The following is a 25,208-nucleotide window of genomic DNA, read 5'->3' as shown; positions in this document are numbered from 1 at the left end:
GGCAGTATAAACAAAGGCTTGGGTTTCTAAATGACAAACTGATACTCTAGTCAAACATAACTGTGGTTGATTTCATCTTTTAAATTACGTTCACTTTCAATATTAGCCAACTGAGGTTTATCAAACCATCATTAGCTGCAGTAATATGTAGACCCAATTTAGAACTAAATTCCAACCTTAAAAAAATACCCTGATTCATCAAAGTACATTTTATCCACTTAAGAAAATAAAACTGTAATTCAATCTTTGACTTAATAAAGAATATCTTCAGCAAAAATTGATTACCTTATATGAAAGTGAGAAATCATATATCGCAGCTTTAAATCAGATAAGAACTTTTGGTATGTTCTTAAAATTATATAAAAATAGTGTTAGTGATAAAATGCATTGGTCCCCTGGATTTCATAAAGCAGATCTGGTAGGCTTAGAAATGGCAGAAAAGAAAAAAAAAAAAAAAAGGAGTACCTAATCACAGAGCTAGAGAGTATTAAACAGGAAATGTAACACAATTATAAAAACAAACCTCTCAAACTCATATATTTGCTTTGATGAAATCACAGTAACTACAAAAAAACCTCAAATTTGGAGTCAAAATATTAACCTCTAAGCACATTTTCCCCATGACGTTTTTAAACACATGAAATTGACACTAAACTCCTATGTAATGTCATTCTTTCTAAAATTACTTTGGTTTTAAGACCAAATAGTCTTTCAAATTTATCCTATGTATAAGAGATAAGACATCATCAGAATGCAGCTCAGTCAGTGTCAACAGCCACTACTTCTCACTGACCTGAATACTGTGAAGGTTATTCTAACCCTTTCACTGGGAAATCAACGGCACTATAAAGTCAGTGTCTTGCTCACAGCTAAGATTGTTTTGCCCCCACAGAATAAGATCACAGTGATAAAAAAAAACTCTGAAAATTGTAAAAGCCCTGCAAAGACTTTCAGCACTGGAAGTAAAACCAGTTATTATAAACTAACTTCAACTTAAGGTGAGAAGACCATGACCAACTTATTTTAAACATTCAATTTGACCAAAAACATCTGTAAATGGAGGACCTATACTCAGAACATGCTTTAGCTACCACTCTCCTAAATATCAAGAGTGTGCTGAGTCTATTACATAACCATGTAAATTAAGCAGTTAAAATATCTGCACACAGAAGGAAAGACTGAATTAAAAGCTGCCTTCCTCAAAATGTAGTGAGACCTCAAAACCACACTAACTCTAACCTCAGTTACAGACAGAAAATCCACCAATGACTCCTACTTAACAAATGTGATTCTCTTGTACAACTGTTATCTAGTCAAATTATTAACTACTTTTACCTTCCTAGAAAAAGGCCTACCATTTAACATTAACCATATTCTAACTTTAAACATAATTCATTTTTTAAAAAAATAACACTGTCTTTCATCAGATAAAGAACAAAATGGCTTAAAGAACGCCACAAAACTTTCCACAAGTAGCTAGACAAATTTTCCCTTTTAGAAAAATTAGTCTGTGTGCTACAAATTTTAAAGTACTATAAAGCATCTAGAATGCCACTCGGTGTTTTTTAAAGTATACTTAGACGACACAACTAAAATGCAAAAACTGGATGAGAGACTATTCAAACATGACCATGATAACAATTTACCAATTAATGCCACTTCATTTCTTTAGTGGTTCAAGCACATTCTGGTAGGAGAAAGGCATTTTCAAATGGAATACCAAATGACACACCACAAAAACTCTTCAAAAAACAAAACAGAAAATGTCTGGGTTACCCAGATAAATAAACTTTCTGAATTTGAAAAACTACATGTTTTAACACGCACATACTAAGCAATGCCACTCATTCCCATTAGAAAGACACAGAAGTGGCACTTCTGGTGGAGTACAATCCCACTGTGAAGGCATGTAATACTCTGAATCTGCGAAAGAACGACAAGAGTATACAAAATAAAACTGCACAAATTATGTTCTTCACTGCTAGATGAGGTCAGTTTTAGACTCAAGGTAAGAGTTTTATAAGTGTTAGTTTATAAGATCCTGAAATTTATAGCACAGTACATTCAACGTCTGAATCAAGGAAACTCTTTAGTGGTTCAGAATCCTCTGAGAATGTACTAACCAGGAGTAAATCACTTCTTTAAAAATAAGAAATGCTTCATAAAACTCAGCAATCCATCTCCTTTACCCTTAAAGATGATCTTCAGCACAGCAGAGTTACCTAAAGTTAAGACCAGCAATTATCTTTAAAAAAAAAAAGTTTTGTATTAATAAAAAATAAAGGTAGACTACACATTTTGTAACTGTCCTGGGAAAGAAGAGTTCATAGTGCACAGAAAGGACCCACGTGGCTGTTTCCTGGGTCCAACGAAATCCTGGGAAGTTTTAAATAGACCTTATTACACTGTTGCAAAAGGAAGCAATATCCTTCTGTTCCCTCTCAGTGAGGTAGAACAATTAACCTCCCAAATTAGAACCCAGGAGCAGATCTGAAGAAAAGAAAGGTTCAGGCAAAGCCGCAGAATTACATTTTGATGCCTTCCTGTTGACTGAGTTGTGACAAAGTTTTCTTAATCCGCAAAGCTGTAAGCCTAGCTGCTCCATTGGCATACCAACATTCTCTCATAATTTTAGCCATTACTCTCAAGGCCTGCAAGAAAATACAAGAAAAATAATTAATGCATGCACCCTTTTCCACCCATCTGGGTAAGAAACTTTACCAGTGAGTTTTCTTTCTAAATGATGTATGTACAAGTTTTTTTGTTTGAGCATTAGTTGTCATACCACATGAATAGAAATAACCTAAATTCCCATTGAAAAGGAATGTGGCAGCAGCTGGAAAGCAGAGAGACGGGGGTAATACTCAGCAGACCAGAAAAGGCTGAATCCTAAACCAGAGCTATGCAAGGCAAAGAGGGAACCTGACTCACATTAAACCCCACCTTAAATTAGAGTGAAGTTTAGGTGAAAAACAAGCAACAGTCAAAAAAGATGGAACCCCAGGTACCTGCCTCTCCCCTACCCTAGTAATAGACTAGAGGTTTGTATCTGAGAGAGTAAAACAGAAATTTCGGACTTGGGGAACACAGACAAGAAAGTTCCATACTGACAGCACACTAAATGCTAAGACAGCAGGCTTTGTCCCCAAAACGCAGGCAGCAACATGTACATACTCCTCCAGGCAAGAGACTGGGGCATATGAGCAGCCCAAGAGGAGAGACCTGAAGGGACATCAGTGGTTCACTAAGGAAGCGCCCCTGTCAGATCAGCTTAAAGATCAGTCAAAAACCTCCATTTGTGTGCTCAAAGCTTCCTGTAAGCGTTCAGTGCCCTGTTTTTAAACAGAGAGCATGAGTTTAACCAAACATTTGAGAAAAGTATGTAAAATGCAGAAGCTGACACAAACAGAAAAAAAGGAACTTGGAGAAGACAGAAGCTGTACATAGAGAGAAAAACATCAACCATCTATCATTAACATCCTCAAGGAGTTAAAGAAATACGATACTGGATTTACCATTGATAGGTTTTTGTTTTGGAGGCCTAACATTCATAATCAGGACTGAAAAGAAGAGACGAAATAAAGAGAACAAATCAAAGAAATATTTCAGGAACATTTCCTAGAAGTGAACACTTGTTTCCAGGTTAAAAAGGACCAAGTGCCCATCACATACATATATTCACTCAACAAATATTTACTGAGTGCATCCCATGTACCAGATACCATCCCCGGTACTGGGGATACAGCAGTGGACAGACAGACAAAATCCCTGCCCTCAGAAACCTTACATTCTAGAGGGCTAAAGCATAAAATTAATAAGCAAGCAAAATATGGGGACTGTCAGCGGTAAGTGCTAAGGAGAAACATCATTTAGGGAGAGAGAAAAAATATGCTAGGCAACGAGGATGCTATTTTAAAAAGATAGAGAGGTAACGTCTCATTGACAAGGTAACATTTAAGCAGAGACCAGAAGGAGGAACGAGCAAACCCAGAAACAGGAGGACGTGAGATCCAGGAAGGAGGATTTGCCACAAAGAGGCAAAGGGAATCCCCAGGATGAAAGGTGAGGGACATCCCAAGAAGAAAGCCATACAGCCAGGCTAGAGAGCAACCAGTCCAGAGTAGATAAGGTCAGAAGCTCTGAAAGGCATTTCTTTAGTCAGTTTCATATTCTTTTTGTGTCTTTTTAAAATGTGTTTCAACTATTGAGAGGAGATTTATAAAACCCTAGAAAAGTGAAAATTGGAATTAGTGATAAGTACATAAAAACTAAGTGGAGAAATACAAAGCTGTGATGGCATTAATTCAGCATGATGTGATATAGTAACTGAAAGTTCATGTACACTCTTAACTGCTAGCCTTTCTTCATGCTTAAAAAGCTGTCTGTCTGTTCAGGGATAATCTGCTCTAATTATTGAGTGAATACACAAATACTCAAGTTTGTACTCGCAGTATTAAGATCAAACTTTTAAGAGACAAAATCTAGCCCAACTTTATCTGTTAAACATGCCAATTCTTTGCACACATGAGATGTATCTGGGCCTAAGTATGTGATTCTGTTGGAGGTAGCTAAGGAGCTCTCTTGATGTCAAAGGTTCTGAGTCCTACGTTACTTTAAGATGTAAAATCAACTACTTAGTGGCCAGCTTTTAATTCCTCTTAAAGTACAAAACTTCAAATCTGGAGGGAAATGCTCTGCCTCATCAACATCATAATTAATAACAGCCAATAATAAAAGATTACATAAAATTTGTCTTACGAGCTCTTTAAATTTGCAACTACAAAAATATTTCTACAACTTTTTGTAAGATCTAGAGTTGAGAAGCTCAGATACTGCTGGGAAGCATTTCCCTCAATGCCTGGTGAATGACCATAGTGGCAATCAGATGAGTAAGATACAAAGTCATCTGAGCCAACTTCGTAATCACCTTACCCAAGTTCATCACTTTACAGAAAGCCATGTTAATGTCAGAGAACTGATCTGCCCAACATCACTCTGAAGTAGTCTCCAGGCTTGATCTAGAACACAGGTCTCCCAATTCCCCTTAGCATTCATTCCACTATCTGGGCTGCCCTGACTGAAGGCAAGCATTCATTTAAAATGCACGTGCTTTGGTTATCGGCAGATCTAAACACTATTCTCATGGCCACTGGAAATACTCCATGCCCTTTCAATCTGCTTAAAATTGAACATGAAAAACAAATTATTCTGTTTTTACTCATTAGTTTAATTGCCATGAAAAAGAAAAAAGAGAATTTTTTTTTAGTATGTCTTTTATTGATTTCAGAGAAAGGGAGAGGGAGAGAGAGATGGCGAGAAAAACATCAATGAAGAGAGAGTCATTGATTGGCTGCCTCCTGCAGCACCCCTACTGGGGATCAAGCCCGCAACCTGGGCATGTGCCCTGATAGGGAATCGAACCAATCATAGGTTGATGCTCAACCTCTGAGCCACGCTGGCCAGGCAAAGAGAGAATTCTTATGTCCACTTTCCTTAAAGGAAAGTAGCAAATTTCCACTTACTAAGCAGAAGCAGTTTAGAAAACTGCATAGTATCAAAAAGAAATACTCACTTCACAGCTCTGCCATCTGTTTGGAATATTTGGCCTCAACTTCTGTTCGCAAACAACCTTTCTCATTTCTTCAACTGATGGATCAGAAGGTACAAGATCATAATAAGGCAGCTGGTAATCCTCATGAATTCCTATGTTGGTTAAAAAAGGAGAAATCTATTTAAACACCTGTGTGTACTATTACAGGGTCCCATTACTAAATAGGGAAGTGGGACAGGGCTCACAGCTTGCTCTGTCTCATCCACATCTGTAACAATAACCCACCTCCCTAAGTCAGTACTGGGCCCATATCTTGAAACTAAATATTACTGTAGAAGCATAAAGGCCATTTGAATGATGATGAACTATGAGCCTTGGGGACCAAATTGACATTTTCCCCTAAAACTCTAATGTGCAAGAAATGAGTTTTTATTCTGTGAGTGCACAGCCTCTCTTGGTATGGGAGACATACCCTCTATCACTGAGATGTGAATCCGACAACACAAGCTTGAGGTGCAGATCCGTTCCTCTACTTGCATCTCTCAATAACCTGTCCTCTTTGCTAAAATGAAGAGACACTCTCTGTCCCTCACTGCCTCAACAACCTGAGACCCTAGTTTCAGCCAAGTGCGGGACCCAGATAAGAGCCTTTCTCAAGGAAAACATCAAAAGTGTTCAATCTGAAACTAAATTTAAAAGTTAAAACAAATTTACTTTAAAAAGTAATGTAATGGCTATGTAATTGTACTGTGCTCTGTATATCTAATTTCCAAGTTGGATAAAATAACCACAATGCCAGGGGGAAAATTAGTTTGACCCAGGTGCATGCTAGAACAGCTTCCTGGGTGGCCACTGAAGCAGCCATCCATTCTACATAACTCTATTTCAAGATAATAAAGGGTTAGTTTCTGATGTTTTCCAAGATTCAAGAGGAAATAGAAAAAGAAGACACTAGGATAAAGCTGTGCATTAGATAAAGCACATCACATTGCTTTCCCCTCAGGACAGGTTCAAGGCTCCTTTATTTTCTTGGCACTCTCCTGGTGCACATGATCTCAGACTGCTGATGTGTATAATTTCATTCAATAAAAGAGAAGGCAATTCTTAAACAACTTCTGTTCATGACAGACTGCTGAGGAAAGGGGGAGAAATTTACCACCAATGGAACATCTTCGAGCTATTTCCCAGAACACTAAGCCCATGGCATAGATGTCCGCACGCTTGAAGGATTCAAAGTGTTTCATATTTATGGAATCATCTAGAACTTCAGGGGCCATGTACCTAAAAAAGAAGTAGGCATTTTATTTTATTGAATAGTGGCCATATTACTTTTGAACTGTTTCATAATTTTTTTTTTTTACCCCTGAGAATTAAAAAACAACAACAACAACAAAATGTTAATTTTAAGACTTTCCCCCTCTTTCAGCATGGCTCTGCTGGGTTTGTGTGTTTTTTAAATAACTCATACTTCTTATAGAGATTTTCCCAAAGTACACAAAGTGCAAAGTGCAAAAGTATCCCATTACTACCACACAGTGTTAACATTTGATGAATATGCTTTCAGACATCTATTTACATAGATACAATATTACATAACTGAGATCATTTTAGACTCAAGAAAAATATTATATAACCATACTGGTTTCCAAATTAATGTCAACTAAATCCTAATTGCTATCTGCCTTATGACCTTAGTTTACAATGAAAGCCACAGGTAACGTAACAATTGTGACTGTTCACAAATGTCCTAACACATGCCACCTACTTTGTCATATACTTTGCAGGGACTATACATACTCTAATCTAGAAGCCTCCTCAATAAAATGGGATGGAAGACAAGGCAGGGAAATTTTCTTCTCCAGGGAAGAAAATAATAGATTAAAGTGAATGCCAGTCCTCCTATTGATGCCACACTGTGGAGTCCTGAGGTTTCAAAAACCCTACTAAGGTTACAGATCAGGACCCGCGAAGACCTGTGGCAACCACTGTCCTGGAACCAGAGTTGAAAGTTCTGAGAGTACCTATTGAATCCAGAAATCATAAATATAACTTAGACAGAATAAAGCCTTGGCTCTATCCAAGGCCAAGGTGGTAGTTTGAAGATATGTTGTGGCAACATACTATGATACAGAGCAAGCTTGTCTTCACACGTTCAAATCTCAGCTCTTCAGCTTACCATCTATATGAGAGGTTGGCCATGTTATGTAACCTCCACGAGGCGCATTCCTCATCTGTGAATTGAGAGTAATGACACCTACCTAGTTAGATTCTTTTGAGGACACATGTATTCAACAAATATTTACTGAGGACCTACTACATATTAGGCACTGTGACGGATGCTGGGAATACAGACTGCTTCCAAGCAGCCTGTAATCCAACAGAATACACAGACAAATAAATGGACAGTTACACCACAATGCACTAAGTGCCTCAATGGTCCAATTTCAGCATGCTCTAGGAACTCTTGGCAAGAACACCTAACAGTCCAAAAAGGCTTCCTATGAAAAAGGGTGAGTACAAATTAGGGAAACAGTAGGGGAAAGTAGGCTCTAGGTACAGCACAAGCAAAAGTTCTAAAGAAGAAAGGCAGGCATATTTTGAGGAACTGAAAATAGCTGGGATAGTTATAGTACAGCATTTGAGGAAGGCATCGAATGAGGTAATATATAAAAAAGACTCATTAAAATGACTGGCACACAGTAAGTACCTATAAACATTAGCTCCTATCGCAATTAAAATGAACATAACTAATGATAATATCGTCTGGAAAAACCTTCTTTTATCAGTAGGCATCTTTTTTTTTTTTTTTTTTTTTAAATATATCTTTATTGATTTCAGAAGAGAGGAAAGGAGAGGGAGAGAGATAGAAACATCAATGATGAGAGAGTCACTGATCGGCTGCCTCCTGCATGCCCCCAACTAGGGATCAAGCCTGTAACCCAGGCATGTGCCCTGACCGGGAATCGAACCCTGATCACCTGGATCCTAGGTTGACGCTCAACCGCTGAGCCATGCCTGGCCGGGCAGCAGGCATCTTTTTAAGTCAGGTAACCTTGGTTTCACAGCAAGCAAAACCATAAGATCTTCTACCTGTGGCCAATCTAATAAAGTTTGAGTTTCATAGAAGAAATGTATATACAGATGAGGAAGAAAAGGAAATGAAATTGCTTTCAGAACATATTAAATTCTATTTGTTCACAAAGTGTACCTTTTTGTTCCCACTCTGTGGTTTGGAGCAATGTCAATTGTATCTGTGGCTGAATCATGCCTTACTGCCAGGCCCAAGTCTGCAATACAGCAAGTCCCATTCTTCTTTACCAAGATATTTTTTGATTTCAAATCTCTGTGAGCAATGGCTGGTTTCCCTAAAGAAAAAAAATTAAACATAACTGCTTAAAAGGTAATGCCAATCACAATTTTTACCTTTAGATTCAAAAGTCTCTCTTCCATCCCAGTGTAAAAGCATTTCAGCCCATATCAACTGCAACACCTGGGCCATGACTTAACAACTCAAATGAATCAGGTGGCAAATGGATAATCACTAGAGCATAGAGACAGGATGGTATCTGATATCCTACACAGCACAAAAATCGTAGCATAAAAAATTTCATAACTAGCCCGGCTGGGCGTGGCTCAGTGGTTGAGCGTCAACCTAGGATCCCGGCGATTGGGGTTCAATTCACGGTCAAGGCACATGCCCAAGTTGTTGGCTTGATCCCCAGTCGGGGGCATGCAGGAGGCAGCCGATCAATGACTCTCTCATCATTGATGTTTCTATCTCTCTCTCTCCCTTCCTCTCTCTGAAATCAATAAAGATACACTTTTTAAAAAAATTTAATAACTAAAATGTAGTATTTAATTTCTCAACTGTAAAAGGGTCTCATGCAGTGTCCTTATCTCAAAGTCAAATATAATTTAGATTGCAAGATAACATTTATATAGCATGTTGATATTTACAAAGCATTTTCCCATTTCATTTGACACTACATATAAAAAATACATTCTCTTAGATCTGAATTCTAAAATCAAGATCCTCAAAAATCACAACTAGGAAACTGAATACTACTTTTAAGAACTCACAATCTTGAGTTCTGATTAAGAAATATCAGTCTTGTTACAATGACTACAGGATCTCTAAACAAATTCCCAGATTCTGGACTCCATTTGAGATTTTCAACAGAAAGGTAACATTTCCAATTAGGTTGACTTCTTGCAAAAATTTCCGCAACAGAAATAGACCCACGGGAATTGAAAGCATAAATAACAGGATTCCTTCAACTTACCTTGGGTACCAACAATCTCCATATGAAGATGGGCAAGTCCACTTGCTGTGGACAGAGCAAGTTTTATCATTCCTTCCACAGTAACGGTGTATCTGTTCAAATAATCAAAAAGGGATCCATGCTCATGATAATCTGACACCAACCAGAGCTGAGTCCACGTACCATTGTCTGCAAAGTATAACAAGAATATTTCATATGGGCAGTAGAACATTTACAATTTATTTGTTCGAAAGTTATCACTTTACTCTCTATCCCAAATCCCACAACTGCATTATGATGGTACCTTAAGTGTGTAAATATTTCCTTCATATTTCCTTGTATTTTCAACTTGTCTTATACTTTTACATATGTATCCTTTAGATCCTCAGGGTAAGCCCCCTATTCTTGAAATAAGGCTGGATGACTAATCCCATGTAAGAGACGAGAAATTACAGTTAGTTCAAAGGTTGTAATCTTGAGTCTACATAGACAGTGACAGAGCTGGGAACTCTTTAGTGCCTAGAAAAATGCTGTATTCAGGTTAGGTGCCCGATGGCTGTTTCTGGAAGGAGGGAGCGAAACAATGAAGGATGGAGGCAAGAAAATGAGAAGTATCAGGACGCTAATGTGGCCACAGTGGGGATGGAGTTGTATGGAATAAAACTCAAAGTGAGATTAAATGAAGAAATGGAAGTTTTAATGAGAGACTCTGAATATAGTTCACAAAGAAACCAGACAAGATGATTATGACTCCAAGGTTTCATAAAAATAGTAGTACCACTGACACATGGGGAAGCTGAGACAGGAACTGAAATGTCAGGAGGAGAAAAAGCTGGGACTAAACCCAGTTTTACATACACAAGGTGATTCTGAACCTCAAGAACTAGGAATGTATGTGCCAAAAGTTCATTTGTAAGCTGCTACATGAATTTGCAATATGTTTTCCCATGGGAATCAAAGTAAAGGTTCTGGCTAGGCTGGTGCACAAAAGCCTATTTAACCTAGAAGTAGCTAAAAATATATGAAAAACCATGTTTCATGAAATTGTGGGAGGCAAAAACAGTATTACAATACTAGGAGGCAGCACAATTCAGTAAAAGATATACACCTGAAGTCACTGTGACCTCAATTGAAATCCAGGGGCCGCTAATGACTTAAGTGACCTCAGACAAAGTTTCTTAACCAATGAGCCTCGGTGTCTCCTTTTACACAACAAGAATATCTTACTTTGCAAGACTATTAAGAAGATTTTAAAAATAGGATAACAGATTTTTTTAAAGCATTTAGTACAGTGCATGGAACATTAGAACTTAAAATGTGCTGTTTCTTTCCTCATTAGTTATAAAATGAAAGAAAACCCCCAAATTGACATAAAACAACTTCTATAGTTTGAAGGTAGTTATCTGAAGGAAAGCAACTCTAATGAGAAGAGATTAAGAAAGAGGTTTTCAGAAGATTCTGGAGAGAATTTCTGAGTACTTTCAAAAGGATTTAGAGATTCATGATACTAGTTCTTTATGAACTTGTTCTTCATAAACTGATTCTGTTCAAACTTGTACCTTTTCTTTTCCTTGGTACAGATTCATCACTAGCTTTTCTACCAGCTTATTAACCATGACTGAATTCTGAAAGGCTCACAAATACAAGAAATAAATAGGAGCACAGGCAGATGGAAGAGAGAGAGATTTTTCTGAGGTAACTGACCAGAAAGGCAGAAGGCAGAAGGATACATAAGAGGCTGTGCATATATAAAGGGTTGTCCAGGTAGGATCAGCTAACTCAGGAGGATGCAGATGCAGAAGGGAACTGGGGTGAAGAGGCAAGGGAAGAGCCGGCAAGGTCAGTTAGCTCCCACGGTGGCCACCAGATGACAGCACCAGCTTGGCTGCTCTTGAGCAAATGCAAAGAGAAGGCTCCGGGCACAGCAGCAGGAGCATTCTGTGCCAGTGTTTGCAACTTGGAACATGCCTAAAACATACTGGGCTTGGGTGAGGTTTGAGGCCCACAATGCAGATTTGGAAGTCGCCACCACAATAGAGTTTGAAGCCATGAACGTGGGTAAGTTCTTTAAGGGAGCAATTACTACTTGTTGAATTAGACCCTTCATAGAAATCAGTAAGAAGAGTTTCAGAAAACAAAGATAACTATATTAAGACATAAATAAAGCCTAGAGTCACAGAACATAATAAAGGTTGTACTAAGGATTGGGGGAGAAGCTAAATGGTGTCAAAGACAGAAGAAAATGGAAACTAAGGACTTGGTCAGACTATAATCACTGCTTTTGTTTATGTTTTGTTTTTAAATTACATAATATTGAACTGTTAGTAGCCACTGATAAATGCAGCGTATATCCATCACTGACTCTTAACTCACAAAAAAGAGATAATCAAACATTACATGTCTCCTGATGTGATACAACAGAAAATATACAATACAGAGAAAATATTTTCAGGAAACCAATAAAATGTAATCAGTCAGTCTCTAATTCTACCAGTTTTCAAATACTACAAGCAGCAAGTTCAGAAACAGTATAGGGATTAAATTAGTAAAATCCAAAATGTGATAAGCCCTATAGGACAAACAATCTAGTTTCTTCAACAAATAAACTGCAAGAAGAAGAAAAAAGAAGAAAAAGATGGAGAAGAAGCCTAGAGATTTTAAGGGACTTAAGATAAATACCAACCAAACGCAACATGTGGACTGTGGGTCCTAAAGTGAATAACCAATTGTTTAAAAATAAGACACAACTGCAGAAATTTGAAACTGACTAGATATTTCATGACATTTTAAAAAATGACAATGGTGCCCGGCCGGGCGTGGCTCAGTGGGTTGAGCGTCGACCTAGGATCCAGGCGATCGGGGTTTGATTCCCGGTCAGGGCAAATGCCTGGGTTGCGGGCTGCAGCCAATCAATGACTCTCTCATCATTGATGTTTCTATCTCTCTCCCTCTCCTTTCCTCTCTCTGAAATCAATAAAGATATATTTAAAAAAATAATAAAAAATAAAAAATGACAATGGTAGTGTGGTTATGTTTCATTAAAACTTCTTTTTAACCTATAGATACAAATTGAGAATGTTTATGGATGAAAAGATATCTTATCTGGGACTGGCTTTAAATAATTTAGTTAGGGGCAGTATAGGTGAAATCAGAGATCAAATATGATTGGCAGTGAGCTAATAATTATTAAAGGTGAATGATGGAGGTTCATTATACTATTCTTTTTTATATATTGGAAATTTTCTCTAAATAAAAGTTAGAAAAATAAACAAGTAATATATGCTTGTTTTATATAAATTTGAAAATACAGAGAAGGAAAAAGAAAAATCATAAAATCATCCATAATTACCAAGTTTAAATACTGTTAACAGTTTGAAGCAATAAACATTGTTGAGAAAAATGGGAAGAGAGAGAAGAAAAATGATGACTATGGTTCTGGACAATCTCAAAAAGATAATAAGAACATTTTTTAAAAAACAGGAAAGCTGGGAAACATCTGATTCAGAGTGGGGAAGATGAGCGTTAAGTTGTAACATAAGTCTCTGACAGAAGCTATAAAAGCAGGAACTGTGGGAAAAGGTAGTACCTGCAGCCAAGAAAGTAGATGAAGTACAGTCTGAAGTCACCACTCGCAGTCACATGTATTCTGACTCTCCACTGACAGGCTTTCTTACTTCCTCAGCATCGGATCTGACCCTGCACTGTAAGCACTGGAGCCACAAGCAAGGAAGTGTCCAGGTGGTTTTGGAGAAACCACGTCTCTATTTAACTGAGTTTACTTAAAAGATTAATCTATTTAACCCCAGGCAACTTAAGACATAGAGTACATCGGGAAGTTATTTTTACTCTCCCTATAAATGAGGTCATTAGTATATATCAGGATGCCCTAATGGTCAGGGAGAGATTAAATGGAAACAGAAATCTGGGCTCTATCCTACCTCAAAATTTTGAGCAAAGGTTTTTAACTTTTTCTGTATTATGACTGTACTCAATAACTGACTGTCCAGAAGCAAAATAACAAAGCACATGGCTTTTAAAAAAAAATAGCCGTTTACGTTTTATAAAACAATTAGAGATTTAGGAACATGTTGTCAAGAGTCAAGAAAATTTTTAAGAAGTTCCTGGTTCTAAAGGTTTCTAATATATTCCATTTGCCCTAATGGGTCTAATCCATAGGACACATCTATTTTTCTCATTAAACTTGACAATGCTTAGTAACCATATCTGTAAAAAGGCTAAATGAAATAGATTTTGTAACACTCAAAGGAGAAGGAAATGTTACTGACCTTTATTGTCTGCTGCAATAAATCCCAAGATGTTTTCATGACGTAACATGACAGTCTGGTAAATCTCTGCCTCGCGGAACCACGAGCGTTCTTCTCGAGAGGAGAAGATTTTAACAGCAACCTCTTCTCCTCTCCACTTTCCTCGCCAAACTTCTCCAAATCGACCTTTACCAATACTTTCTTGCAACACAATAGTTCTCGCAATTGTTCTCTGAACAAGCAATGGTAAACCTAAAGATAAAAATAAATAGTATTCAATACAAACAACCAACAACAGTTTGGGTTTCAACACCACAGGAAAGGTGTAACTCTTTTAAGCTCTATGTTTAAGGAACTGCCAATCTCAATGAAATAAAGACCACGCTTGAAACAAATAATAAAAGGCAAATAATAAGTACAATAAAAGAATCCAGAAACTCCTGCCTAGAGGGTCAAGGCAGGCTTTGTAAAGTAAGTTGAATTTAGACTGGCCTTTACAGAGGGAGAGGCCCAAAGGAGAAGAAAAGGAGGCAGGTAAGAGGAATATGCAAGCAGAGGCAGAGGAAATGAATGATTCATGTTTGGGAACCAGCTTAGATAAACAGAAAGGAGATGCACGTCGTAAAGCAGTGGAAGAGAAGGTAAGTGGTCACCAGAATACGACGGGTACTAGATGCCAAGCTCAACAGGACCAATGAGAGCTGTGGGTAAACAAAGAACTATTAAAGATTTCTGAAAAGAGGCCATGTATGGGGAGAAATAATGTAAAAATCTGATTTTAGAAAGATGAATCTGGTAACAGTTTTAATTGTGGGAGGAGAAAAGTACGTGAATACAAGACACATAAAAGTAAATTCTGGCCTAATGTTTAATAAATCAGTAAAAATTATCAGAGAAACCATTTCAAGATAGGCAATTTACTTGCTAGGAACTGGCTGCCTACACAACACTAGTATCTTAAACACGTGTCTAGTAATTTACTTCGGTAATCTTTTTCACCAACTGAACTTTCCTTACTCTAAAACATGTATTTTAAAATACTGCCGCACATATTTCATTTACAGAGAAGGCTTTACTAACTACCTACCACATTTAAATAACACTGTATTTGGGACTATTCCAGTTCACCTAAATGCCTGACAATTCAGGACTCATGTAAATGGTATGGTCAGGATAGGCTAATGAAACAAGGCAAGTTTTTGTCATCCCCATCACCCTTTGGTTCTAGATGTAGACCTAAAATTAAAAACCACATCTAGATTCATCGTATTATCTATATTTGGTTACTATAACCCACATGGGTACCTGAGCATTTTTTAAAAGTAATGTTTCTTCTAAAGACAAAAATAAACAAGATGAAAAAATTTTAAAAGACAAAAAAAGTTAGAGAGCTAATTTAGATCTCTATGTTCTCTGCTTTACTCTTCTGTACCCTGAGAAAAGTAAACTTCAACAGGAAAAAAGCCTCACATCAGTGAATAGAAATAAGACCTGAATAGCATGCATATATTATAAGAGATCATAAGCACGAACAAGACGTAAGGGACAATGGTATGAGACTCCCTCTCTTTCAAACAATGGCACACATATGCATGAACACATACACTTTACAGTCCAATGACAATTTAAGTATGGCACATGCACAACCTGAGATTCAAGTTAATACAACAGGGATTAGGTTAGCTTTAAGGTTAGAGCTGCAGAACCCAGCTCTCCACTGAATTCCCTGCAGTTCCCACTTAAAAGCAGTCTTTGAGAGTGAGCGAGAGATAGGGCCTTTCCTCAATTATGGTCATGGTACTGAGTAATAAACATGTAAATTCATAACATGAAATGTTTAGTTTTACCTTTTCCTCAACGACTGAAAGAACTAAAAAGGGTATTATGTACACACATTTTATTTACATGAGTCCCATGCAGGAGATAGCGGGCATTAATTAAGGCTGCATAATGAACAGAAGGGAAAGAGATGGCATTTTCTGTTATAATTCAACAGATGATAGCTTCTGTCTGGATTAATCTGGAGGCCATTCAGCAACCAATGAACTATGACAGAGAGAGGAGGCCTTAAACTAAGCTTTTTTGTACAATGCAGCAAATAAGATACTATATGTCAGATTTTTCTTCCAAATATCTTTTCATTAAGAGTAGCACTTGTCACTGAGACATACCTTTACCATTTGTCACATGCTTTTACACAAACACCTTTCTCTCATTTGAACCTCACAATAACCCAATTACTTTCATTTATTTAAAGATGAAATAACTCAGACATGAGACATCAGCTAACTGCCCCAAACCACAGAGCTGACAAACAATGTAAACAAGTTTTTGCAGGATAAGGTATAAAAGGAGAGCAGCTTTCAGATAACAGAGCCATGACCCCTGATGGATACAGAAATAGAGATGAAATGGAAAAAGAACAATTCAACTCTTTACTTCACATCTATATCTTTAAGGTAAATAAATGTATTCTTATTGGAAAATCAACTGCCATTCAGAGAGCAATTCCTTTTGATCTTTTAGGTAGGCTTATTCCCCTGGAGGACTGACACACACCACTGCACCAAGCGGCATGAGCTGCTTTAATATCCCTGAGTGAACTTTGGCAACAAGAGAACAGGTCCAAGGGATTAATTCCAAATGATCTGTAGCCACAGTGATTTCCTGTGACTTTTGGCCCTTGCTTATCATAGTATTTTACTCCAGAATAACTTCTAAAATGGGACAGATCTTCCATCGGAACTCTTTGAACTAATTCAGAATCAATGGGAAATCCTAGGGAAGCCCTAAAACAATCTCCACTCCTCTACCACTCCTGCCCAAAGACTGTCACATCTTCAGTACTAAGGTTGCTCCATCTCAATTCAACCTCTCAGTGCCTCCTTCCTCACAATGGTCCCAGGGGTCCCTAAAGGCTGCCCTAAGAGACCTGGGTTCCACTGCAAGCCCACATGTGTCCTACATGTCATGGACAGAACTCACTTACTGAATATATATAGCCAAATTCTACTGAAGATGACTTCAGGTTATGAAATCAATGTCTTCATACTTAAATAAATGAACAGTTATGTATATACATCAATACATGTTAATTTCCTTAAATAGGCATTTGTCATTATGTGAACTTTATTATCAGATGTGATTTTGAGCTTCAAAGTCATATTCTTCCCCCAGTCACAATTTCTGCTTTAACATTCCTTTAGTCATTTGATGATATAATTAGTGAAATTTTCATTATTTTCAAATCTTCATTTTATCCATAAATGTAGCCCTTATTTGAAGTTGATTTATACTTTGCAAAGGCTGGATAGGATATCTCATTTAAAAATCCTAACAAACCATTTTTAGTAGTGTTATCAATATATCTGTCCCATATTTCTGATGAAGAAATAGAAGCCCAAAGAGAAAACATGGTTTAACCAAAGTCAGGGATCCAAATCAGTGACAAAGCTTGCACTGGAATCTAGATCTCTTGATTCCTACCTGAGTGTCAAATTACAATACTGTAGAGGATAGGGGTCTTCCTCTCTTGGTATCCTTCCAAAGCAAGAAAAAGTAAAAAATAAATCCCCTTTGGTTTAAACATAAAGCATTGCTATGTCAAATTCCACTTCTGGGGATAATTCTGGCAATTCCCCAGTCTATTTCTGATCCCAAAAAAATCACCAGAGCTGAGAAAAGCAAACACCACATTAAGCTATATTAAATAATGAGGTAGGTAGACTTTTTTTCTGAAGTGAGGAAAATAACATTTATAATTTTAATAAAAAATTAAGCCTGAGTGAAGGACACCAATGTCCTACGTTAAAAAAAGCAAATAACCTTCACAATTCAAAACACATTTTCTGTCATGCCTGCCTTCAAAGACAAAAATAAAGCTGTTAAACACTCCTAATAGAATAGGTAGCTGTATATCATTTGAACATCTCTGAACTTCAGCATCACCGATATGAGAATAATTCTTATTCTTACTACTACCTCATGGAGTCATGAGAAGGTAGAGAATGCTTTGAAATTTACACAAACATGAAGCTGACATACTGACTTTATTTCAGTAAAAGTTCTAATCTGTCTACACTAAACTAGCCACAGTCAGATATAGACCAAGTTTAAAGACCTTCATTAGGCTCAAAGCTCGAACAGTAGTCACGCTATACCAAATTTTAACAAACTAAGCCAAGTGGCTTAGCCAACTAATTAAATAATAGTTAACTTTTAAAGATTTCTTAGGAGAAAGGAAAAACAACTGCATTACCTGATCCAGACCCCGATGTTGTCATATCATAAATTAAATCTTTTAACGTAGTACCCTCTGAAATAAAAGGGCGATCTAATGAAGGGTCCTCTTCATTTGGCACTCGATGGTGAATGACAGTGCGGTTATGGCAGATATACACCATCAACATGAGTGAGATACAGACAAAGCAGACTGGTCCAGCAATGACAGCTGCCAGTTCAACAGGACCAAGGCCAGGTGACGGCTTTCCTGAAAAAGGGCAAGTGAAATAAACATCAACAACAACAAAAACACTGTAGGTGGCATCCACAATTTCCTAATTCTCCACATTTCCTGTAGCTGGCCACTACTGCCATTAGTCATAGAGCCTCATTATAGCAGCTCACAGAGCTGGAAACCAGAACAAGTGAGTCATTCAGTCTTCTCCCATTGGCCCTCCTTTTATAATTACCAACTCAGTCAACATTCACTTACTCTTCCTGCATTTTTCAGCCATCTAAATAAATAACAAGGCCAGCTAACACCAGTATTTTAGGACCTCCCTATTTATTACTCTCAGGGTCACTAATAAAAAACCCCAATAATCTGGAACAACTCTTGTGTTCTATTCCAAGGCCAATATACATATGCTAGTATGGGGGGATATAAATACAGATGAGCAAAAGTAAAAAAAAAAAAAAAATTATATACAGCCTCACCACCCCAAAACAATTCACATTTTAGTGTGTGTGTGTGTATCTCCACCAATTTTGTTCAGGCAAAATATATTGTTTTTTACAATAAAGTCTGCATGTGTATACTTTCTAGTCTATTTTAATCACTTGGGTTTTTAATTCAAGAGCATTTATTTTCTTATAATCTCTTTTATTAATTACAGTTTTACACTGTTTCAGAAAGACATTAATTATAATTATTTTGGCATTCATCTTGAGCCTTGCTGGTTCATGGCGCACCACAATTTCTTTAAAAGCACATCTTTCCCACTCTTGATATCCTTATTTGGACTGATTTCTTATGACATAGAATTCTAATTCTAGTAATTTCTTTCAGGAAGAGTACATATGTCCTTATACACTGAATACTTAATTATCTGAAGATATCTGTTGCCTTTATATATGAAAAATCTTGGCTTGTCTAAAGAATTTTTTTTTTTATTTCAGAGAAAGAAAGGGAGAGGGGGAGAGAAATAGAAACATCAATGATGAGTTATTGATCGGCTGCCTTCTGCATGCCCCCTGATAGGACTGAGCCCGAAACCTGGGCATGTACCCTGACCAGAAGTCAAACCTGATCACCTGGTTCATCGGTCAAAGCTCAACCACTTAGACATACCAGCTGGGCTTGTCTAAAGAATTTTGAGTAAACAATCACTATATGATGTTCCACTGCCCTCCAGTATTTAAAAAAAATTAGAAAATCTGAAATTTTTCCCCTTTTATAGTGAATCAGTGTTCACTTGTGCTGAATACATATACATTTTTTCTTTATTCTTGAAATTGGTATGTCTTACATTATATGTATTTGGGTGTGTTTTTTTATTAATTTTGCATAGTATTCTTCTCTCTTCTGTCTGCTCTTATGTCTTTTTCTGGAATTTTTTATACTAGAGCATATTGATCACCTAGATCTGTCCTCTGTATCTCTTAATTTGCTCACCAACTGTCTTTTTCTCCGAATTGCAACAGTTTCTCAAGCTCGTCTTGCCTTAAGCTTGTCTCACACTTGACTATAAAATTACAGTATCCAGTCTGCTACTCACTTACAATATTGCATTTTCAAAAATAATTCATCAATCAAGCTTTTCATCTGAAAGCAATCTTTAACAACTGTGAAATGTCCTCATTTTTCAGTGAACAACTGAAAATAGACCTTGGTCTGTCTGAAAGTTCTTCCCCATCATGTGGTAAGTCTATTTCAAAGGGTGACATCTACTCTGATTTATCCAGTTCAGTTCACTTCTTTTAAACCACAGAAGCTTTTCATTTGATAATTTTTTTGCTGTTAGCATTAGAAATGAAATGAGTTCTTCACAAGATTCTGTGAGTTTCCATTCAAATATTTCAAGCCCGAACAATGGAAATGGAAAATTCTGGAATTACCATTTTGTCATATTAGAATTGCAGATGCTTACAAAAAAGCGAGAAAAGTTAGAGTCTGACAGACCCTGGCCACAGAGAGCTTCCCGATCATGCTACAAACTCAGCTGGACTTTGCTGTTATCACACACACCAGGTAGAGGAGGACTGCCTCCCTTCTCTAACTGGTAGGACTGGCCCTTTTCTTCTGAGCTGCAACAGTGCTTCCAGCTTTCATTAGCATGATGCCTGGACCACCTTTGAGTGGAAAGTGAGCACTGTGGTCTGCCCCGTTCTGAGCACTGAAACCAGGTGCTTCCTAAAGGAGAACTGAGATTTTGACCCCAAAGCCTAACCCTATCCCCTCAGCTTATGGTATTGGTGGGATTATATTTGGTGGGTATTTTTAAATACCCATTAATATGGGTCCCCGAATTTTAATATTCCTTTGATTATTACAGTAGAAATGTGGAATTTGAGGACAGTGACAAAAGAGTTAAATAATGTGCTCAGAATGACATCTTAAACCAGAACCTTAAAATTAATCTAATCCTAATAGTTTATCCTTGAAATTCTTGGCTTTGCCAAGACATTTTAAAATGTAACCTATGGTGAAGGACTGAAAACTTAGATATCATATATAATAATCTAAACACAGAAATCATAAGGCAAGGTGAAATTACAAACGAAGGCATCTGGACTGTTTAGTGCTGCTTTCAATTCTCACCCATCACTGATTGCTTTAAAAGGCTAGAGCATTAAACAAGGAAGAAGAAATTCACTCAGAGGACAATGTATGATATTCTGAGGACATACTGCTGTGATGGGATTTATCAGAATTTGTTTTTAAGAGGCTACCATTTCAGGCACAACAGACTGTAGAGAAAGTCTATCATGGAATCACCTTCTCAAACAACAAACATGCAGGAGCCAGGATCTTGGCTATTCTTATAACTCTGCCACTAGAGACAAGTTTGTTCTTGTCTCTAAACTGAACAAGTTGGGGTAGACAATTTTTAAGATCCCTTTCAGTTCTAAAATCACAGTCAGAGTCTAAGGCTTTTCTTTGTAGTATCAAGAAAAAAACATCTTACGCAACAACTTACCAACAGTTGGGAGTTCTATTTTATTGCAGTGGTCCTGGTTGCAGCAGTACGTTGTAGTAACAGACCCGGTTTTTGAAGATGGTGCACATACAAATGGCCTGTCTCGAGGAATTAGGTCAATTTCAGCTATACACATGCTATTGTGTATAATTTTGTCTGTGGTCTCTGTGACAGAGACAAAGCAGAGCCCATCTGTGACACAAGTAAAGTTGTCTTTTGTGCAAAGGTGGCAGAAACACTGTAATGCTAGAAAAAGAGAATAAGATTTTATTAGAAAAAATTCAAGGCTAACACTTTGAAGTTATCTCACTATTCACTACAAGAGTCCTGATCCTATTACAATAATTTCTTTGCACTGTTCAAAAAACAAAATTCTTTGTTACTCTTAGAAGACTTGAGAAGCACATATATGTAGGAACCAAATATGATAAAATCTGGACCAAGGTTTTTTCTAAAACTTTTTTGCTTCCCAGTATAGAGAAATTGTAACGTGCAATTTCATCGAGGTCAGGCAAGAATTTGCCCTCCCGTCTGAAACAAAGTACATTGAAATTTTTATATACTTATTCTTATTAGTCCAACACTATGCATTCACATACTCCCTCATTGGGGAGCAATGTGTAAAAATACTACCACCTTCCACTGGAGGTTGGAAATGTCATTTGGGGGGGTTTATGGTAACGAAGTAACGGAAATAGGTTTGTATTGTGCCACTCTATTCTCTTGTACAAACCCTGAGAAAGACATTTATTTTCTAGGCAGGATTTGGGTGCTTTCTCAGTAAGTCAAGGAAACTGCACAGGTAACAATACAAATATGCTCTAATGACATGGGCAATCTGGCTACAGAAATGACCGGAGAAACACCAGCTCCATGCCCACTTGTATCTATTTGATCTTTATGGCTCAACTCAAGGAATGACCCCTTTAGGGGAGTCTTCCCCTAATTATCCCCAGTACCTCTCCATTCACAGCAGATATACCTTCCGCCATGCTCTCCACTGGTTAGGTGGTCCCCAATCACACACTGCTCACCCGAACCGCTACTCCTGTTCTTCTCCCCTATGAAGCTCTAAGCTCCTTGAGGGCAGGGACCCATATTAATCATTTCTGTAAATCCACATCTAGCATTAAGTCTAGTATATAGCAGCATTCAAAAAGTACTCATTGAATGAATGACAGAATAGGCACTTATAGTTCACTATGATCTCATGAAACTGCAAAGCACATTTACTTACTTAAGTCCAATCGAACTTTCCAATTACTTGTTGGCAAGAAAAAAGGAAGAGCCCAGGTATGTGGAGTGGCCATCTATGATGAGACCAAGGAAGTCTACTGTATCTAGAAAGAGTGGCTAGGAAGACAGAAGGAAGCTAAGTCTCTCAACAGCTAACTTGCTGTGTAGGAAAGGGTTAACTCAGCAGGTCTGAGTTACTCAAACCCTGCACATTCCCAAGAAAGGCCCATCTTCGTTCATGACTGGTCCTTGGCCAGTTCCTAGGAAGTGAGCTCTGAATCCTGGAAATATTCTCCTTGATAAGAATGCTGCAAGCCTGGGTGACTGGGCCCCAACAAAACCCTAAATACCAAGGCCCTGGTGAGTGTCCCTGGTTGGCAAATGTTGTCACATCATTGCTGAGCTATGGAGTGCACCTATGCTACGCCACTGAGAGACACTTAGAAGCTTGCACTTAGTTTCTCCTGGACGTCACCCACGTGCCTTTTCCTTTTGATGATTTTAATATGTATCTTTCTACTGTAATAAATCTTAAAAATTAGCATAACAGCTTTTCTCAGTCCTATGAGTCCTAGCAAATCATCAAGCCTGAGGGTAGTCTTGGAGACCCCCAACTCACTTGCTAAAACCAAATTCAGGAATGTCAGGATCTCCTCAAGCAGCTGCTTCTTGGTTACTGGCTTAATTAGCATACTTGCCTATTATCTTTCTAGATCAGAAAAGTTTTACCTTAACCATTATTAAAAAAATATTGTTCTTTCTTCTTAGGCAGTTCAGCTATTTCAATTATCTCTTTCCCAAAATGAAAAGAACTCAAGAAAAGTATAAGAGACAATATCATAATCTGACATTAAAGACTTAAAGTACAGTAGTTACTCATGGTGAGGTTTGGTGGTGATTACAGGTTCCTTGGGTATGTTTTCCTAAGGAGGGATTCTGAACCAGGAATCCATGGACTGGCTTCAGAGAAACATGAATCCCATAAAACTGTAAGAGAAATGTTGTGTGTACTTGCATTTTCAAGGAGAAGGTTTATAGCTTTCAACAGAACTACAAAGGGGTCTGTCACCCACAAGTCTTTACCCATAAGTAGTCATTCAACCAAGGTTTTCTAAGTATTAGCTTTTTTATCAGTTACTCTACCAAAAGCTTAGTATACAAAGATTAATAGTTCATTGTGATAGCCCTTGAAGAGCTCCAAAGACTAGTGAAGGAGAACATTACAATATATGTGGTAATTGCTATATATAAAAATTCTGCCATGAATACTCTCCCAGCTCTAAGGTACTTCACAGCTCCCTTAGCATACATGAAGTAACAGTTAAACACTTGGTCTAACAATTAAAACTTTTACTTTTGGGTTCCAACTTACCACTCACATTACATACTATCTTTCTGCCTAGTTTAAACCCACCCTCTGAACCTTTAAGACCCTGTTCAAACAAGATCTTCTCCCTGATGTACTCTAAACCTCTCCCCTCCTCTCAAGAAAACTGGGCAGCTCCTTTCAATAAGTTCCCATAGCCCTCTTAGCATACCTTTAGGATAGCACAAATCAAACTATTTACAGTTTGTGGTTAAAGTGTCTCTCATTAATTAAGAATGGCAAGTTGCCCTGGCCAGGTGGATCGATTGGTTGGAGCATCCTCCGTGCACCAAAAAGCTGCAGGTTCAATTCCCGGTCAGGGCACATACCTGAGTTGCAGGTTCAAACCCTGGTAGGGGCGCTTGCGGAAGGCAGCCGACTGATGTTTATCACATTGAAGTTTCTCTCTCTTTCTCTTCCTCTCTCTCTTAAAATAAATAAATAAATAAATAAATAAATATCAATAAACATGTCTCCGGTGAGGATAAAAAAAGAATGGCCAAGTTCTGCTGTTGTTCTTTGTTTGTTTTCTCATCTTTGAATCCTGGATTCTTAGATAGTGATCAGAAAAATATTTGCTAAAGCAGTGTTTCCCAAACAAGAGGTCGCAAATATGTCAAGAGAAAAAGGGAGTCTAAGAATTGTGCACAAACTTTTTTTAATATTTAATTTAAAAGATAATCTAAAGTGAATGATAAACATTCTGGATCACGAGTAACTATCATCCAAACAAGCACTGCCAGTAGGCTTTCCCTGCTGCTGCTTCCGCTGTGTTAAGGTGTCCTTCCGGCCAAATATCCTTATAAGCACACTGTCTGAGCAAAGGTTTCATAGTAATTGTAATTGAAAGACTGTAAAATCAGAGTATATGGCGATACAGGCATGTTATATTCAAAAACCAACCGCTAACAGCCAATACTATATACATGCTACACGCATTACATGGATCTCATCTTTGTAGCAGAATTTAGAAAAGTTCATTAGCTTCGTGAACATGGTTGTAAGTATGAAATGACATTTTCCCATTCTCGCTCCAGCATTAATTGGTTTAGAGAACCATTTAATAAAGATTTCAGTAACGTCATAATGTTACCCTCATCTTCAAGA

The 25,208-nt window shown here is 37.6% G+C and overlaps 1 protein-coding gene across 1 annotated transcript in view; it reads right to left on the bottom strand.

Moving 5' to 3' along the window:
- Window positions 1–398: 398 nt before the first annotated feature.
- The window catches only part of TGFBR1 (transforming growth factor beta receptor 1), a 45,804-nt gene continuing 20,994 nt past the window's right edge, over window positions 399–25,208 (bottom strand). The window contains exons 2-9 of the mRNA XM_087822785.1: window positions 21,500–21,745; window positions 18,337–18,567; window positions 14,100–14,330; window positions 9,835–10,002; window positions 8,760–8,916; window positions 6,708–6,832; window positions 5,573–5,703; window positions 399–2,651 (exon numbers count right to left, since the gene is read on the bottom strand). Of these exons, the coding sequence (XP_087678911.1) occupies window positions 2,526–2,651; window positions 5,573–5,703; window positions 6,708–6,832; window positions 8,760–8,916; window positions 9,835–10,002; window positions 14,100–14,330; window positions 18,337–18,567; window positions 21,500–21,635 (1,305 nt within the window). The 5' untranslated portion in view covers window positions 21,636–21,745 and the 3' untranslated portion in view covers window positions 399–2,525. The remainder of the gene's footprint in view (window positions 2,652–5,572; window positions 5,704–6,707; window positions 6,833–8,759; window positions 8,917–9,834; window positions 10,003–14,099; window positions 14,331–18,336; window positions 18,568–21,499; window positions 21,746–25,208) is intronic.

This window comes from Miniopterus natalensis, chromosome 12 (assembly GCF_054644295.1).
Source record: "Miniopterus natalensis isolate mMinNat1 chromosome 12, mMinNat1.hap1, whole genome shotgun sequence".
NCBI lineage: Eukaryota > Metazoa > Chordata > Mammalia > Chiroptera > Miniopteridae > Miniopterus > Miniopterus natalensis.
The sequence above is the reverse complement of the archived record's forward strand: the minus strand, read 5'-3'. Positions and strand labels throughout refer to the sequence as shown.